This window comes from Scatophagus argus, chromosome 19 (assembly GCF_020382885.2).
Source record: "Scatophagus argus isolate fScaArg1 chromosome 19, fScaArg1.pri, whole genome shotgun sequence".
Lineage (NCBI taxonomy): Eukaryota > Metazoa > Chordata > Actinopteri > Scatophagidae > Scatophagus > Scatophagus argus.
Genome location: NC_058511.1, coordinates 9086984 through 9102300, shown reverse-complemented (window position 1 = coordinate 9102300; position 15317 = coordinate 9086984). Strand labels below are relative to the sequence as shown.

Genomic DNA, 15317 nt, shown 5'->3' with positions numbered 1-15317 from the left:
CTTCCTGGCCAGCATTGCTGTAAATAAGACTGAAGCTTCTTCTGTGTCCGCTGTGTCTACCTGTCCAATCCCTAACACCGCCCTGCAGTCTACAACTCCAGCACTTTACCCACCAGTTTCTGGCAAGTTAAATTTATGTGTGTGAGTGTTTTAGGGTTACAGAGTTCTTTTGAGAAGCAGAGTGATGTTTAGTGAGAGACTGACAGTTGTACCAAGTTCCTTCAACATTTATGATTTATGGTAGGGGAACAGGGAACAACACACAAACACAGAGGAAGAGCTGTGTACTCGAGAGTCCTTAAAAGGACATTAAATGCATTCACATATCCAAGGATTCAGCACACCATACAGTATGTGCTAGCTAATCCTGAAGGATCCAACTCAACGACTGGAAGATTTGAGAGAACAGAGAGAAAATTCTAGATCCTTCTCTCTGTTTTGTTTTCTCGGCTCCAGGGAGCTCCAAGAGGATGACGTTCAATATTGAGAGAGACAAAACTCATTTTCTCTAAATTCACATTCCCTGAGATCACGGCTACACTGAGATTCAACTAGTAGGCCTTTCTGAAAAGTCAGCGCAGAGATTTAACTGTGATGCACGCGACTACGGAGAGAAAGAGTCAAACACGATCTTCATGGCTTCAAACTCAGGCACGTCACTGTCTCTCCGAAGCCTTTCACATTTTGGATTTTAACCAGAACCTGAGACAGCTTGCTGCTATAAAAAGATTCCAAAAGTGACTTTGAAAAGCAGATAATTCAGTCATTCAGCACAGTTTTAGCTCAATGCTGGTTTCCTGACCTTTGAGCAGTCAGGGTGGCCTACAGCGCTGAAGCGAGCGGTCCACCTTTTTAGAAAAAAAAGAAAGAAGTTAATTGTGTTTCAGTAAGAGATCTTCCAGCTAAACCAAGTCAAATGTCCGGCGGGAATCACTGCAGCCCTCTCAGGTGCGGTTGTGCATTCACACGTGGAGACGGACACACACGCCTTTGCAACACAGACGCATCACTAAAACGGAGGCTTTGCGACAGAGTAGCTGGATTGGCTGTGGAAACATCAGTCTGTGTGAGACTCAGAGAGACGATGACAGGGAGCACACAGTGGCGAGTGACTCTAAAGGTCTGCACGTTTCAGTTAGTGCAGATATACTTTGAGTGACACCCTCAAACACTGACCTCCCCGCTGGCACAAACAAAACAGGGTCTGTTCCCCCTACAGGGCATCTGATTGAGAGAAACATACACACCTAACACACACTCGCACAAAATCAACCTACTAATCTCTTTCTCCATACACACCCACACCCACTTACCCCACCAGGAATCCTCACCTTCATCTTGGCACAGTGCAGCCAAAAGTAACACAAGTCAGCTTACGGTAAATAAATCCGCTAATCACTGAATGCTTATGGGAAGCTAGACCCTGCCCATCACTCAGTATACATACATTGGAGGATTATTAATGCTGAATATACTCTTTATTTTCTCATTAATTCCAGTTGGTTGGGTAAGAAGTTTCCTCCAAACAGTTTGTTGGTATGCAAGTGACGGAGGTAAAGGTGAAGCTGTGGAACTCTCTTCTCTGCAAAAATAACTTTGCTCCAAACTTTCTTTCAAAGCACCAGCACAGGCAATTTTGCCAGAAAATCACAAGAATATTGTGCACAGCAAGCTTTCCAACTACAAGCTCAACAGTGCAGGTTTCTTCAGGATGAGGGCAATGAACAGACGACCTCTGGCGTCCCTCAACCTTTGGTCCCCCCCCCCCCCCCTTTTCCCATACAGCAACAAACCTTTTCCGAATCCAGAAGAAAAGGCGAAAAGCTTTTTTACCTAAAACATGAAAAGAATTCCCTGAAATGTATTACTTCATTACTGAAATGAGACATATCAATTCCAAATCTGGAACAAAGCTCTTTCTCCTTGCCCCGGCAGCAAAATAAGCAGAGAGACGATTACTCATCGGATCCCAGCAGAGGTGCTAGAGTGTGTCACTGTTACATAAGAAGCCCCCTTCCTGAAGCTGAACATAGACGAGTCATTCTGAGAAGGCCCAGGCTCTCTGGGTCTCTGTGCAGAGCTGCTGTGAAAATCACGTCATGCAGGTGGACCCAGACACTCATTCATCTTCTACTAGATGGAGTCCTGGCCCTCATGGTCCACATATGCATAAGTGTTGGTGGATTTTTCTGTCTGTTGGGATGTTAAACTGTATGTAGAACTGTTTGCTGGTGTGTTTGTGCGCTTATCTTTGCTAACACAAACAAACATGGGCTTCATCTTGTACAGTATGGCTTTTGAGACTCATCCGACAACTTAAACTTGCGTGTGTGTTATAGCACTTCTCAGAGGCAGAGTGGTTCCCAGTAAGAAAATGAGTGTAAGAGATATTACAGCTGACTGTGGTGCATTAGCTTTGTGCAATTACTCTAAAATAAAATGGACTTGCATCGACTGCCGCAATTTCTAAATCACATTAGGCTGCAAAGATTCATCAGAGTGAATGTTGCCTTAGTGTGAGTAGTGTATGTAGTGTCTGCTCAGGCAATCAAGTTGTAGCCTTTTTCTATGCTCTTTGATATCCAAATAAAGCTATGAAACTTTAATTTGATCTGACCAGCATTTGGGGGAATTTTTTAATGTGCTGCAAAAGTTACATATAGAAAATGTCTGTGCTTATGTTTTGCAATACCGGACCAAGTCAAATCAAGATGCTTTCTTGACAATATCCCGCAGTGTGCAGGTGTTTGTGTGAATGCATGCTCGTGTGTTTGTGTGTGTGTGTGTGTGTGTGTGTGTGCGTGTGTGTGTCCACCGGAAACCAATCTGACCCAGGGGATTAGTGGCTTACTTGGTGAGTGACTCTCATTCTGTTCCAGATGTTTATCACATCATAAAGGCCTCAAGCCCTCTGTGAGAAATAGGTAGGAACACAACGTCCTTTCAATGCACACACACACACACACACACAAGTTCCAATGCAGCTGTAGCAGGGACTGTCACGCTGATGGAGATAACACCAGCAGCAGCACATATGAACCCACAACTGCAAACTTTCTTTCTCGATGTTTGATATTTCTTATCCTAAAGCCTGATGCTCAGCACAGATATCCATCCAGATACAGCTGCGCATGGGGCTCACAGATGTTATCAGCTTCCTTCTTGCTATTACCCAATACGATAGACAGAAATATAGCGGTGCAAAGACACAACTAAATGAAAACAAGCATGTCTCCTCGAGGACACAATATTTTAAATTAGAAACCCCGTGTGAATAGAGTTGACCACCTCTCCCTTAGAGAAAACAACTCCACAAGCTTTTCATCGTGTCAATTACAGAAACGTTACTGTTTGAAAAACACCAGCACATATTTGGCTTTAGTCTAAAGGCTAAATTGTAGTCTAAAGTCGCGATGGTGCTCTAAATGCTTGAGACACTATTGCGTCTTCTTCCACCGGTGCCAATCGTGCGTAATGAGCGCTGGGTGGCTGGAGCGCACCAGCTGGCTTTAAAAGAGGTATCTACCCTCATCCACATACAGTTTCATTTAAAACAGTTGCGAAGTTCTTGTTACCATAATAGGTCCCAATCATGTTCCGACAAGTCAGAACTGATATTCAAAAGGTAAAAGGCCAACACATTCCTCAGGTTTTCGTCAGAATATTTAGAATTTTTAAATTGGGTTAAAGAGGGACATAAAATTTCAAAACATGTCAATATTAACCGTCTTACTAAAACGTGCCAGTGTGCAGTAACTTCACCCTCGGCCGCTTTTGATGGCTTAAAAATTATAAATGATAAGAGGACATCAAGTTAACTCCTTGAAGGTGAACGGGGTTGAGGGGAAGCCGTGGCCTCCTGTGGATTTCATAGAAAGACGCTTGCCCAGCGGTGAATGAGAGGTGCAAGAGTCATTTTGGATAAACGGTCCCTCACACGTCTAATCGGCGCGGGGCGTCTAGACACGCAGTGCAACTTTTTTATTCACAAGAATCTTTGATGGTGACGCGCTTCGGCCAGTAGAAGAAAATGAAAAGTTCTTACCGAGATACTGTCGGATGTCCAGCAGGATATCAGGGGGTCCTCCGTTCAGCTGGTAAAAAAGGGAGCAGAAGCAGAAGAAGAACAGCGTAGCCATGCAGAAACCATAACCTCGTAGGGAAAATCGCAGCGGTAAGGCAGAGAGTAAGCCGTAGTTTCTGTTGTTTCGCTCTCTGATGTGGTTGGCAGTCTGGTTGTTGCTGTGAAGGGGACTGTCGCTGGTATTCTTCATCATCTACTCCTCACAAAGCCCCGTGGAAAGTCACCCATCCGCCTGTGGAAAGTGAAACTTGTCGCTTTGAGACCATTTGAAGAGGACGGCCAGTTATTTTGGAGACGCGCAGGCAACCAGCTCTCCTCCACTGCCGCAGCCACGGGGTTGTTTTTTGCGCACGGCGTTTCGCTTCTGTTCGGTCCCTCTCGTCTGCGCTCGTTGGTTAACTGTTCCTTCCTTCCGTCCTTCCAGCCCAGTTTAAGGGTCCATCCTTCTGCTGCTCTGCCTTTTTGGGTGTCAGATTACTAAACGTGGAAAGAGGAAAAAAACTTCCACTTCATACAGGATTTGGTTTGGATTGCAGTGCGTGAAACAGCGCCACCTAGTGTTCAGGGAGAGAGTAGCCAGTGGGACTTCACTGAAACGAGTTTCATTTGTGACAGCCTAAACAAATGTAACAGTAGATGTGGAATTGGGTGTGATTATTATTTTATTATTTAAGTGTACGTCCTTGAAAACCTTTATTTGAGTAATATTAGTGGAATGATATTATTTGTATTTCATGTAATTATTTATAGGATGATATTTTATATTTTATTTGACTAATGTTTTGATTATTACTGTTTTGTTTTGGGGGGTCAGGTAAGAGGAAATGTAGGTTCCTCCTTTGTGTTTGTAGGGGGAAGGTTTTTCAGGTGAGGCAGGAAGAAAAGGAGGGTAGCATGTGCGCGGGAAGTTGAGAGACACTGTCTGCCATGTTGGAGTTTATTAAAGAAGCAAACCAAAACAGACCTTGTAGCCTGTTATTCCCACTGCCCCGGGAGTGTGCTACCTTTACCTTCACCCGACTTTTACCACCACAAGAAAAGACAAGGCTACAGACTGGTGGCAGCGGTGGTTTTTCTCAGCTTCGTGTTAATTAGCATTCAGCTCGTTAACGCCAATTGAACTAACCGCGGACAGGTGGAAGTCCGTGAGTACACTCCGGAAACTGTTTTTGAGTTTAGGAAAACTTCAGAACATAACTTTTTTTTTGTCCCTCGGACTCGGAGAGCCACGTCGGTTGACGGATATTCGCTGGACTGTTTTTGAGCTGGACAGTATTTGCAGCATGTCGTTAGTTTTTCACCGCCCGTTGAGGACAACGACTCTCCCCTCTCGGACGATGACGGCGCGTCCCATCGTGACACCACAAGGACTGTGTTCCATTATAGAGTGGAATTGCCGCCGTATTTCCACGGAGATGGTAAGGACAAAGAAAGTTTTTCACTGTGGAAAAGCAGACTGGAGCTAGCAGTAAAAGCTTGTGCAGAGGGACAGCAACTAGAGCTTGCCACCATATTGCCCACACGCCTTAGTGGAGATGCACTAGCATACTGGCTGTCATTACCCCCAGATGTGCAGCAAGGTTATGATGAGAGTGTAGCTAAACGGAATTATGTCTTTAAAAGAAAACAAGTTTTACTACATTTCCAGACTTTTTTGAATGCTAGACAGCGCCTGCCCAAGGAGCCCTTAGAGGTTAGATAGATAGATAGATATACTTTATTGATCCCAGGCTGGGAAATTGTGCTGCAGAAATTACGAGGCTTGTTTTGGAGGCATTCACTGACTATGGTGACCAAGCTATTGCAATGGAGATTTGTTGCTGGATTAGATCCCATTCTTCAGGCTAAATGTCATGAGCATGGTGCTGCTACATTAGAGGACGCCTTAGCTGTTGCTTGTAAGTGGGAGCGTGCACAAGAAGCTTTAAAACTCCTTCCTCCGTCCTCTTTTCCTCATGCCACCACACAATTCTCAACTTCCACTGCCCCGCAAGGTGAACCCCTCTCAGCTATGATTTCAACCAAACGTGACAAACCCCAACCTGATCAATCAGTTAGCCTCCTTGACACTGTCAGGCAGCTTTCCAAAGATGTACAGGCACTGAGACTTGAAGTTATTCAGCTAGGACAAAATTATAGCCACCTCGCTAGCCACTGTCCCTCTGATGCTGATTTCTCCAAATCCAGACCTGACTCTGCAGGTGAACGATGGAGTGGGCATGGCAGAGACAAATATCGCCGTTCTCCATCTGCATCTCGTCAGAAATGTTATACAACCGGTAATGCTAGGCTGGGACTTTTTGCTATCACATCATGCAGTTTTGGACTTGAGGACAGGCACTTTTAGGATAGGCAGTCGAGCTTCTGTCCCTCTTTTGTGTGTCACTGAGACTGCTCCACTTAGATGTAAGGCTGTTACATTGTCTCCTGTCGTGGTTCCAGCCATGTCACAGATGACTGTTTTAGGTAAGGTTCAGCCTACTGTACCTGATCTTAATGCAGACTACACAGGTGTCTTGGAACCGGGTCTCCCTAGTTACCAAGGTCTATTAGCTGCACACGCAGTTGCTCCGGTACAAGCAGGACTGACATATGTCAGAGTTAGGAACCCAACTGACACCGACCTCCAAGTTCCACAAGACACTAGGTTGGGTGATTTTCACCCGCTAGGCAGGAATAGTGAGGATGACTGTGTTATTGCAGGACAGGATGATGTAACTGTTGCTATGGTTACAGAATTCTCTTCTCAGTTGACACTTCCAGATGTCCACCTTGATCACTCTGTGCTAACTGGTGAACAACAACAGAGACTTTACTGCTGACTTACAGTGATGTGTTTAGCGCACATGACCATGACTATGGACGTACTGACATAGACACAGTATTGACACAGGTGATGCTCCACCTATTAGGCAGAGAGGCATACAGAACCTCCCCTAATATCAAAGCTGAGATCAACAGGCAGGCCCAGCAGCTCCTTTCATGGGATATTATTGAAGAAAGTTGTAGCCCCTGGTCATCCCCTGTTGTTCTTGTTAGGAAAAGAGATGGCAGCTATAGATTCTGTATCGATTATAGGAAACTGAATGCAGCCACTGTTAAAGATTCCTATCCCTTACCTCGCCCTGCAGAAGCCCTTGATAGCCTAGCAGGAGCCTGATGGTTCAGCACAGTGGACTTATCAAGTGGGTATTGGCAGGTAGAACTTGAGCCAAAAGACAAAGAAAAGACTGCATTCAACACTGGCTGTGCTCTCTACCAGTTCAAGGTTATGCCTATGGGCTTAACCAACGCTCCACCCACTTTTCAGAGGTTGATGGAGCTGGTGTTGCATGGCCTGCACTGGAAAGACTGTTTAATCTATTTGGACGATGTCCTTGTGTTCAGATGTTGTTTTACAGACCACCTGAAGAGCCTTGAGGAGGTGTTCAGCCGATTTTGCTTGGCAGGCCTCAAGCTGAAAGCCAAAAAATGTCAACTGGCACAGACACAAGTTACCTTCCTTGGACATGTGGTTCTAACGCAGGGACATCAGCCAGATGCAAGGAACATGGAGAAGGTCTGTGGATGGCCCACACCCAAAACAACCACAGAAGTGAGAGCTTTCATCGGACTGTGCTCTTACTACCGTAGGTTTGTTAAAAACTTTTCCCTCATTGCTTCACCCCTCCATGCTCTTACATGAAAGGGAGCACTATTCAGATGGACTGCTAAATGTGATGATGCATTCCAGTCACTGAAACACGCTCTCACTAACCCACCAATTGTGGCACATTTCATCTTCTCACAACCTTTTATGCTGTACACGGATGCTTCGCAGGATAGCATTGACTGTGTGCTTGTTCAATGTCAGGACATTAAAGAACATGTTATTGCTTATGCCAGCCACACACTTAAGCCCCCTGAAAAGAAGTGGTCCACCTTTGACCTTGAACTGTGGGCTATTGTTTGGTCTGTGAGACATTTTTAACATTTCCTGTGTGGCAGCTCATTCACTGTTGTGACTGATCATAAGCCCCTTTTGGGTCTGAGGAAGGCCCCAGTGGACAATGATCCGACAGGCAGACGCAGGCGATGGATCTTCGAGCTGGATGTGTATGACTACACCTTTGTGCATCGGGACGGAAAACAGCATGCCAATGCGGATGCCTTGTCCAGGTGTCCTGGCTCAGAGACTGACAACAAAGCTGTTCAGTGTGTCATCTCCACTGTCACCTCTACAGACAGGTGTGACAACGACACCCCCACAGGTATGCCGGACGTTACGCACACTCTGTCATGTGACTTGGAAACATTGCGGACACGGCAAAAGGATGATAGATGTCTCAATATAGTTAAGGCCTGGTTAGTCGATGAGTCCCATAAACCACCTTTGGGTCACCTCAGACACTCTTCCCCCCACACTGAGGAAACTCTGGCATGAGTATGCCAAACTGTGCATTTGTCATGGAGTTCTCTGCAGGAAAGTCAACCACAAACCTGCATCCTTCCAAGTTGTTTTCCCTGCAACCCTCATTCCAACAGCTCTGAGCGGAATTCATGGAAATCAGTTCAGTGGACATTTGAGTGCAGAACACACCCTGCAGAGAGCCAGACGTATCTGTTACTGGCCATACATGGCCCGTGACATTCAAAAGTACTGTACTGAGTGCTTGCCACAATCGACTGAAGCCTTACAGAGGAGCTTTGCCGGCTACCTCTAATGCCATCCAGCCACCCTCAGCTCCAGCGAGTGTGGCCCCAGCTATGCCAACAGCCCCGTCTCTCACTGCTTTGTCAGGGGCCCTGCCTTTGCACCCTCCCACTCCCCCTCATGTACCCCTGAGAGGTAGGAGACGGCCCAGATTGTCTCTTGTTAGTGTTGGCCCCCAGGATTGTGCCCCATGCTCTCCTCACTCTACCAGTCACTCCCCTCCTTCCACCCCCTCACCTTGTGGACTGTCTGAATCTCCTGAGGAGTCCCGGTGTGTCACATCCCGATGGGGATGTGCAATGCTTTTGGTTAGCTTTGACTGGCCATGTTCTGTTGTTGTTTTGTTACATGTCCATGCCACTGCCCCAGTTTGCCCTGTTAGTTTCACAGGCATGATGTTCCTTACAGGTACTGTTTTGTTGTTGTTTACTGTGGTGTGGGCATTAAGATGACCAGCTCTTCTGCTGACTGTTCAACTGTCTTGAGGAGGAGACGATGTTGCCTGGCATTTGCCTTATTGCCCTGTCTGTTAGGTAATGTTTGAAATGGGGACATTTCTACTTGCAGCAAGGGATGACTGTAACAGTAGATGTGGAATTGGGTGTGATTGAGTAATATTAGTGAAATGATATTATTTGTATTTCATGTAATTATTTATGGGTTGATATTTTATATTTTATTTGTCTAATGTTTTGATTATTACTGTTTTGTTTTGGGGGTCAGGTAAGAGGAAATATAGGTTCCTCCTTTGTGTTTGTAGGGGGAAGGTTTTTCAGGTGAGGCAGGAAGAAAAGGAGGGTAGCGTGTGCGTGGGAAGTGTGGCGATTGTTGTGAATGAGTTGAGAGACACTGTCTGCCATGTTGGAGTTTATTAAAGAAGCAAACCAAAAGAGACCGTGTAGCCTGTTATTCCCACTGCCCCGGGAGTGTGCTACCTTTACCTTCACCCTACTTTTACCACCACAAGAAAAGACAAGGCTACACAAATACTGACAGCAGGTCCGTGAAAGGAGTTTGAATTCAGCTGTGAATTTACAGTTTTCATTTCAGTAGGTATTCTTTACCAAAGTTTTGGTAATATTAATGATAATATAGCTCTATTATAACTTATTAACAGTTTTGAGAGACCATATGACACATTAAATGTCAATGGACAAAACATCATTCCACAACCCATTCCCTGTGTAAAGTAGTTATTATTCATAAGATGGGTGGATTTTGAAAAGAAGCCAGTGAGATGAGTATCTGTTCACTTCTTGTGGTATTGTGCATGTGTGTGTCTGTTTCAAACTTTCTCTTTTCCCTCTCGCCAGCTTTAAGGACCATACACCGAGCCGTGTTTTACTCAGCACAGCGGCGTCAGGACCCACCATCAGACTACACCTGTATTTGGAAGTGATAACAGCCATTCAACACTGCAACTGCTTCACCGACAAGCTGAGGTACTTTCACTGGTGACAGCTACTGTAGTCAAGGGTGCAACAATGTCTGTGAAAAACAATTTCGCTTAAAAGACCAACCGTAATAAAGAAGAGCGCGATAATTCTGTCGAAGGTTCACTGGCTTGGCTTTTTCACAGGCAGATGAATTGTAAATAGTATAGTCCTGTATTTTGCAAGGTAGGCACAGTAAGTGTAAAAGCATTATGTTTTTATATCCCTGCCAGCAAGTTTTCCCATGCAGCACAGGAGTTTATTACACAGAACTAAAGCATGGTTGTCAGTAAGGTTGTTGCTCTAAATCAAGTTTAGTATAATCAGTACTACTGACAGTGCCAGATCATTCCAGGTGGTATGATACCTTTTCTTTAGACTGTGGAAGGAAAAACTGGAGCATCTGGAGGACAAGCACACAGATTGGCCGATGTTAAATGAGTGCCTTGATACCTCAGGTCACGTCCGGTCTACAGCATTTATTGGTTAATAACATCCTGTGGCTGGAATTCAGCTGAAGTTCCTCTGCTGTTTGTGGTTTGCATAATGTCATACAGATTCTGTCAACACTGCATCTACCCATCTATGGTTACTTTAGGTTTTGTGTATGCTTCTAAAGTCATCTTAGAGTAAATAATGCTGGGGTAATACTAACTGACCAAGAGAAATGAACCTTATTTTGGGCTAGACCATTGCACATTTGACAAGGCCTACTGCATCTGTATTAAGGGGCACACACTTAATACTAAGAAGCATCTTGATTGAGTAATGAGAATCAATAGGATTCTGTGCAGGGGGAATAACCCTGGGAGCTACAAATTCCCAAGGCTGGATTTGCCTTCAAACACCATGGAAAACTTCAGGAGTCAGACTTCATACACTCCACAAACTTTCAGAGGAACTTCTTAATTTGTTTCCCACCTCCCCCAGAGTGGAAATGAATGGCAAGATAATAGATAGTAACCCCAAAAAGGATGTGTGTTAACGTACTGTATTGTGTCAGATGCTAGGAGGAAGGCAGTATTCTGGTGTGGGGGGGGGGGGGGGGGGGGGGAGAGAGAGAGAGAGAGAGAGAGAGACATGACTCCATGTCAGTGGAGTTTCTGGCCTTTCTGTTGAGTACAGCTGCAGGACTGTTGTGGTGACGAGGTTTTGATCCTGATGGACTGAGTATCGTGATCTCACAGCAGAATGTGTACAGTTTAGTTACCTTCGTGCAAATACACCACAGAGGAAAGTGGCTCAGGATAATGGGAAGAAACCTGAGGCGGAAAGTCTTCATTTGCCACAAAGTCTCATCTTTTCCTCCTGAGATCTTTTAAATTGGATGAGAAATTGCATCTGTGGAAGTCGTGAACTGGAAATCTAACTTCTCATTACAGCTGTGTGAAGGAAAATTATTATACAGAGGCCTCTCTCGCTCTCTTTTTTAAAGGCACAAGCAACTAGTAAAGACATACTAAACAGATTTTGTTCTTATTCATCTTGAAGGAATGTTTGTGCAGTTGTGTCTGTATGTTTCCCCTCAGAAAAATGCCCCGTGCTAAAATCTTCTCAGATGGAGTCTTTTGGGACTAAGTTTATCAGATTGAGGGTCCGTGGTCTGAGCACCTATTTGGGGCTTCTTAACACGAATAAGACTGGAAAACCCCTGCATGCTTTCATTGACAGCAGCTGCACTGCAGCAAGAGCCAGACAGTGGAACGGTCCTGAGCAGATGTGTGCAGTTTTCTAAATGAGGCATTATGAGTCAGAGCAACAAGACAATGTTTTTAAGCTCTTTGGTTTCAGAGCTTCAGCAACCACCAACTGCACCTCTGACAGTACAGCAAGTACAGGAGTGCTTATTCAGAGATCCTGTGGTGTGAATTGTCTTCTGTTTTTTTTTTTTTTCTTTTGACCAAACCCAATTAATGTCAGCTTTTTTCTTCCATCTAAGAATAAATTAATAACAGGTTTGAACAGACGGGTTTTAATCAAATCAAGTCTATTGTTATTATTCCTTTTGCTGCCAGTCCACACGTTATCATTTTTATTTTGAATATGTTATTAAGAAAGTTAAACAGGACAGTGTCTAGTGTCACAGTTAACCACACTGATGGATTGAGCCATTCAGTTATGCCCACGTCTTTCCATGATTTCCATGACTGCGTGTGTTTGTGCATGTGTGTTTAAGTGCACAGTGACAATCAGAAGCCCAGCGTATGGCAAGAAACAGATTTTATTATATTTCAGAATGACAAATAGCTATGGACATTACTTTTGTTGTTTCAATACACAAGCAAATCTGTATGGACAATCATTAGGTAGATGAAAACCAAATAAAATAATTTGTACACATATTTTACAATACATACTGTAGTTCCTCACTGGCTAAAGCAAATATGCATTATGCAGGAAGGTATTGCTATTCATATAGTACAGCTAATTACAGTTTATATGAAAAAAAAGCAAAAATAAGTTATTTAAATATTAATTACATATACAGAATGTGCAATATCTGCTAAGCATTTCATATATGTAATTAAGAATTTAATTTTGTCAGATTGCAAAAACAAACTGGAAGTGATTAACTGGAAAGATGTTAACCCGTGAATATTGTTATTAAACTTGGCACTGGGAACTCAATACTAAAAGTAAATACCAGCATAACCCACTGAAACCCTTTACAATACCTGACAACAAATGTCCAGTTATTGACCTGTGAAAAAAAATGTATCCAATTTGCCGACAAAACAGCTAGATTTACCCTCTAAAGTGCATTACAGTGTCAGTATTTTCATCATTCTTTACAAAACACTCACTGGGTCTCACCTTTTTTTTTTTTTTAAACAACCCCCCCCCCCATTCTTGCTTTCTCAGAGCACCACTTTGATTGAAGAGAACAAATCTAACTATCAAATGCCCACTGGAAAAAAAAATCCTCTAATTTAAGCAAAAACACTTCAATTTTTTAAATATGAAATTCCGTGGAGGTCTTCAGTTCTGAATATGAAAGATAGAACTTACAAATAGGAGGAAAATAATCATAAACAAGCAATATCTGTTAGCTCCAATTCATGCAGAATGCACAAATGAAATGAGTTACTGGTCGTCTACAGTTTAGCTTTTGGCCCATAGTTTTTCTAACAGGCTTCCCCTGATTTATTTATTTGTCACTATTTTGTGTCATGTGCTGACTTGGAGGTCAGCTTTTCACCTGATATAATTACTGTTCTTACCATCAGTCCTCATGTGTTTGGCAGAAGTCCAATTAAGAATTTCAGACCAGCATTGATTCAAGCTACCGGTATAATGTGTTTAAAAATGTCCATAACAGCTTATTATCTAGCTATAAATCAAATTTCTCAACACTGTAACCAAAGTGTAGACACTCCAATAAATTCCACGTATGACAGCCCAGATGTCAGCTGTGTCTTTGGAACGTTTCTATTGTCTCCTCCCTCGTCCCACGGCCCTCTGCATGCAACATGTACAGTCAATGTGCTGGGATGTTAAAGGGATGTAAACATGGGACAACGTCTGCGTCGCGACTGGGGTTTTGTGGTTTATCATCTGGGCTTTACAGGCACAGAGACCGCAGCCCGTCAAAAGCAGGTTTTGTGGTCCTCGTCCATCACTGAAATGATCTGGTCGAGTTCAGAAAATCTCAGTTATTTCTCAGACACGTTCGAAACAAAAAAGGCTTGCACCTTTAGCACAGTTCAGCCTCAGTCTTGGTATAGTCAGTACTATACATATTCTACTTAATTGGTAAGTAAGGCAACTTAATATGTGCTTGAATACACAGGGGAATGTTTTTGTTGCTGTGAAAGCTGATTGTGATTTGTGGCGTAAAAAAGGAGCTTTCTGTAAGACTCATATTCATACCAAACAGGGTGTGCGTCCGAGATACGAAATGAAAAAGGATAGGGTACAGTATGAAATATAACAGTGTGGCATCAGCTTGTTTCAGCTTAGCGGTGACTGAGAGCTGGCCTCAAAATAAGGCTGCGACATTCAAAAGGCAAACACAAATTTTAACATATAAATCATTTTATAATTCAGATATGCGTTATGCTATAACACAGAAACATGATACAAAATAAGCCATCTCAAAACTAACAGTTATTCATAGTTTGGTGTCTGTATTTAGTTGATTAAAAGTCCACATGTTGAGCGAATGCGGTCATCGTCGTTACGGACCCTTAAGTGGGAATGTATGAGAAGTAAATCACTTTGGCCGAGCTACTTCCTTTAAAGACCCTCAGATGATGCTGCCTTGCCACAAAAGATGAAAATGAAGAACACTTATGAAATACGCAAGAAGTAAACCGTCCTTTCTGTATTTAAAAAACATCCATCCTACAAAAGAGTGTGCAATCTTCCTTCAAGGCAGATCCATTCATTTATTCTTAGACTTTGGGGGTGTCTTCAGAGTGGAAGCCATCCCACAGAGTGAGTCTACAGTCTGTTTTTTTTTCTTAAAAAGGAAATTGATATCTTATCTTGGCTCTTCAGAGAAACTCTTCAATGCCGTAAACATCTGAGAAAAGACAGAGTGATGAAGAGAGAAGGTCAGAGAGCAGGACTGCTCTCTTTTTTGACACGAGCGAGACAGGGAGTATTGGAGTGCTGTAGTGCTGCGGTCACTCTGGTGATCACTGAGTCCTGTGGCCAATTAGCCTTTGGCCACCTACTGACCATGTTTAAATGAGATGGTACTGACCAGTGAGTTAATACCTGTTATTTCATATGACTCCTCCAGCACAGTTAGGACTGCACCTCTGTGTGTGTGCCGACCAGCCGTGCCTCACTGACCAGCCGCCGGGCGTGTCTTTCATTCCGCACGCCAGCTTCCCACACGCTGCTCTCTGTTAACAAGGCCACACGACTGAGTGTGTCAATTCCCGCCGCCGCCAGAGACGTGGTGTACATGGGCAGGCCGATGGAGGTGAGCCAATCAGAAACTGTGCTGATGTTACCTGAGGGCAGAGGCTTCCGGCACATCTCTGTCAAACCTCCAGAAGGGATCTGAGGGACGCAGAGGGGTGAAAAGGAATTACAGTTATGTGGTATAGATAGACTCTTAAGTCACTTTTTAGGCAGCTTATGATAATTAATACAC

The 15317-nt window shown here is 43.8% G+C and overlaps 2 protein-coding genes across 13 annotated transcripts in view; both read right to left on the bottom strand.

The window, feature by feature from the left end:
- usta (uronyl 2-sulfotransferase a) overlaps positions 1 to 4748 on the bottom strand; it is a 47676-nt gene extending 42928 nt beyond the window's left edge. The window contains exon 1 of one of the 2 annotated variants that reach the window (XM_046372539.1): positions 4046 to 4748. In XM_046372539.1, the coding sequence (XP_046228495.1) occupies positions 4046 to 4277 (232 nt within the window). In that variant the 5' untranslated portion in view covers positions 4278 to 4748. The remainder of the gene's footprint in view (positions 1 to 4045) is intronic. The other variant, XM_046372540.1, reaches the window with a different exon arrangement.
- Positions 4749 to 12413: 7665 nt separating this feature from the next.
- sash1a (SAM and SH3 domain containing 1a) overlaps positions 12414 to 15317 on the bottom strand; it is a 216826-nt gene continuing 213922 nt past the window's right edge. For 8 of the 11 annotated variants that reach the window (XM_046372536.1, XM_046372534.1, XM_046372535.1 and 5 more), the window contains one exon: positions 12414 to 15223. In XM_046372536.1, the coding sequence (XP_046228492.1) occupies positions 14963 to 15223 (261 nt within the window). In that variant the 3' untranslated portion in view covers positions 12414 to 14962. The remainder of the gene's footprint in view (positions 15224 to 15317) is intronic. The other 3 variants (XM_046372527.1, XM_046372528.1, XM_046372531.1) reach the window with 3 other exon arrangements.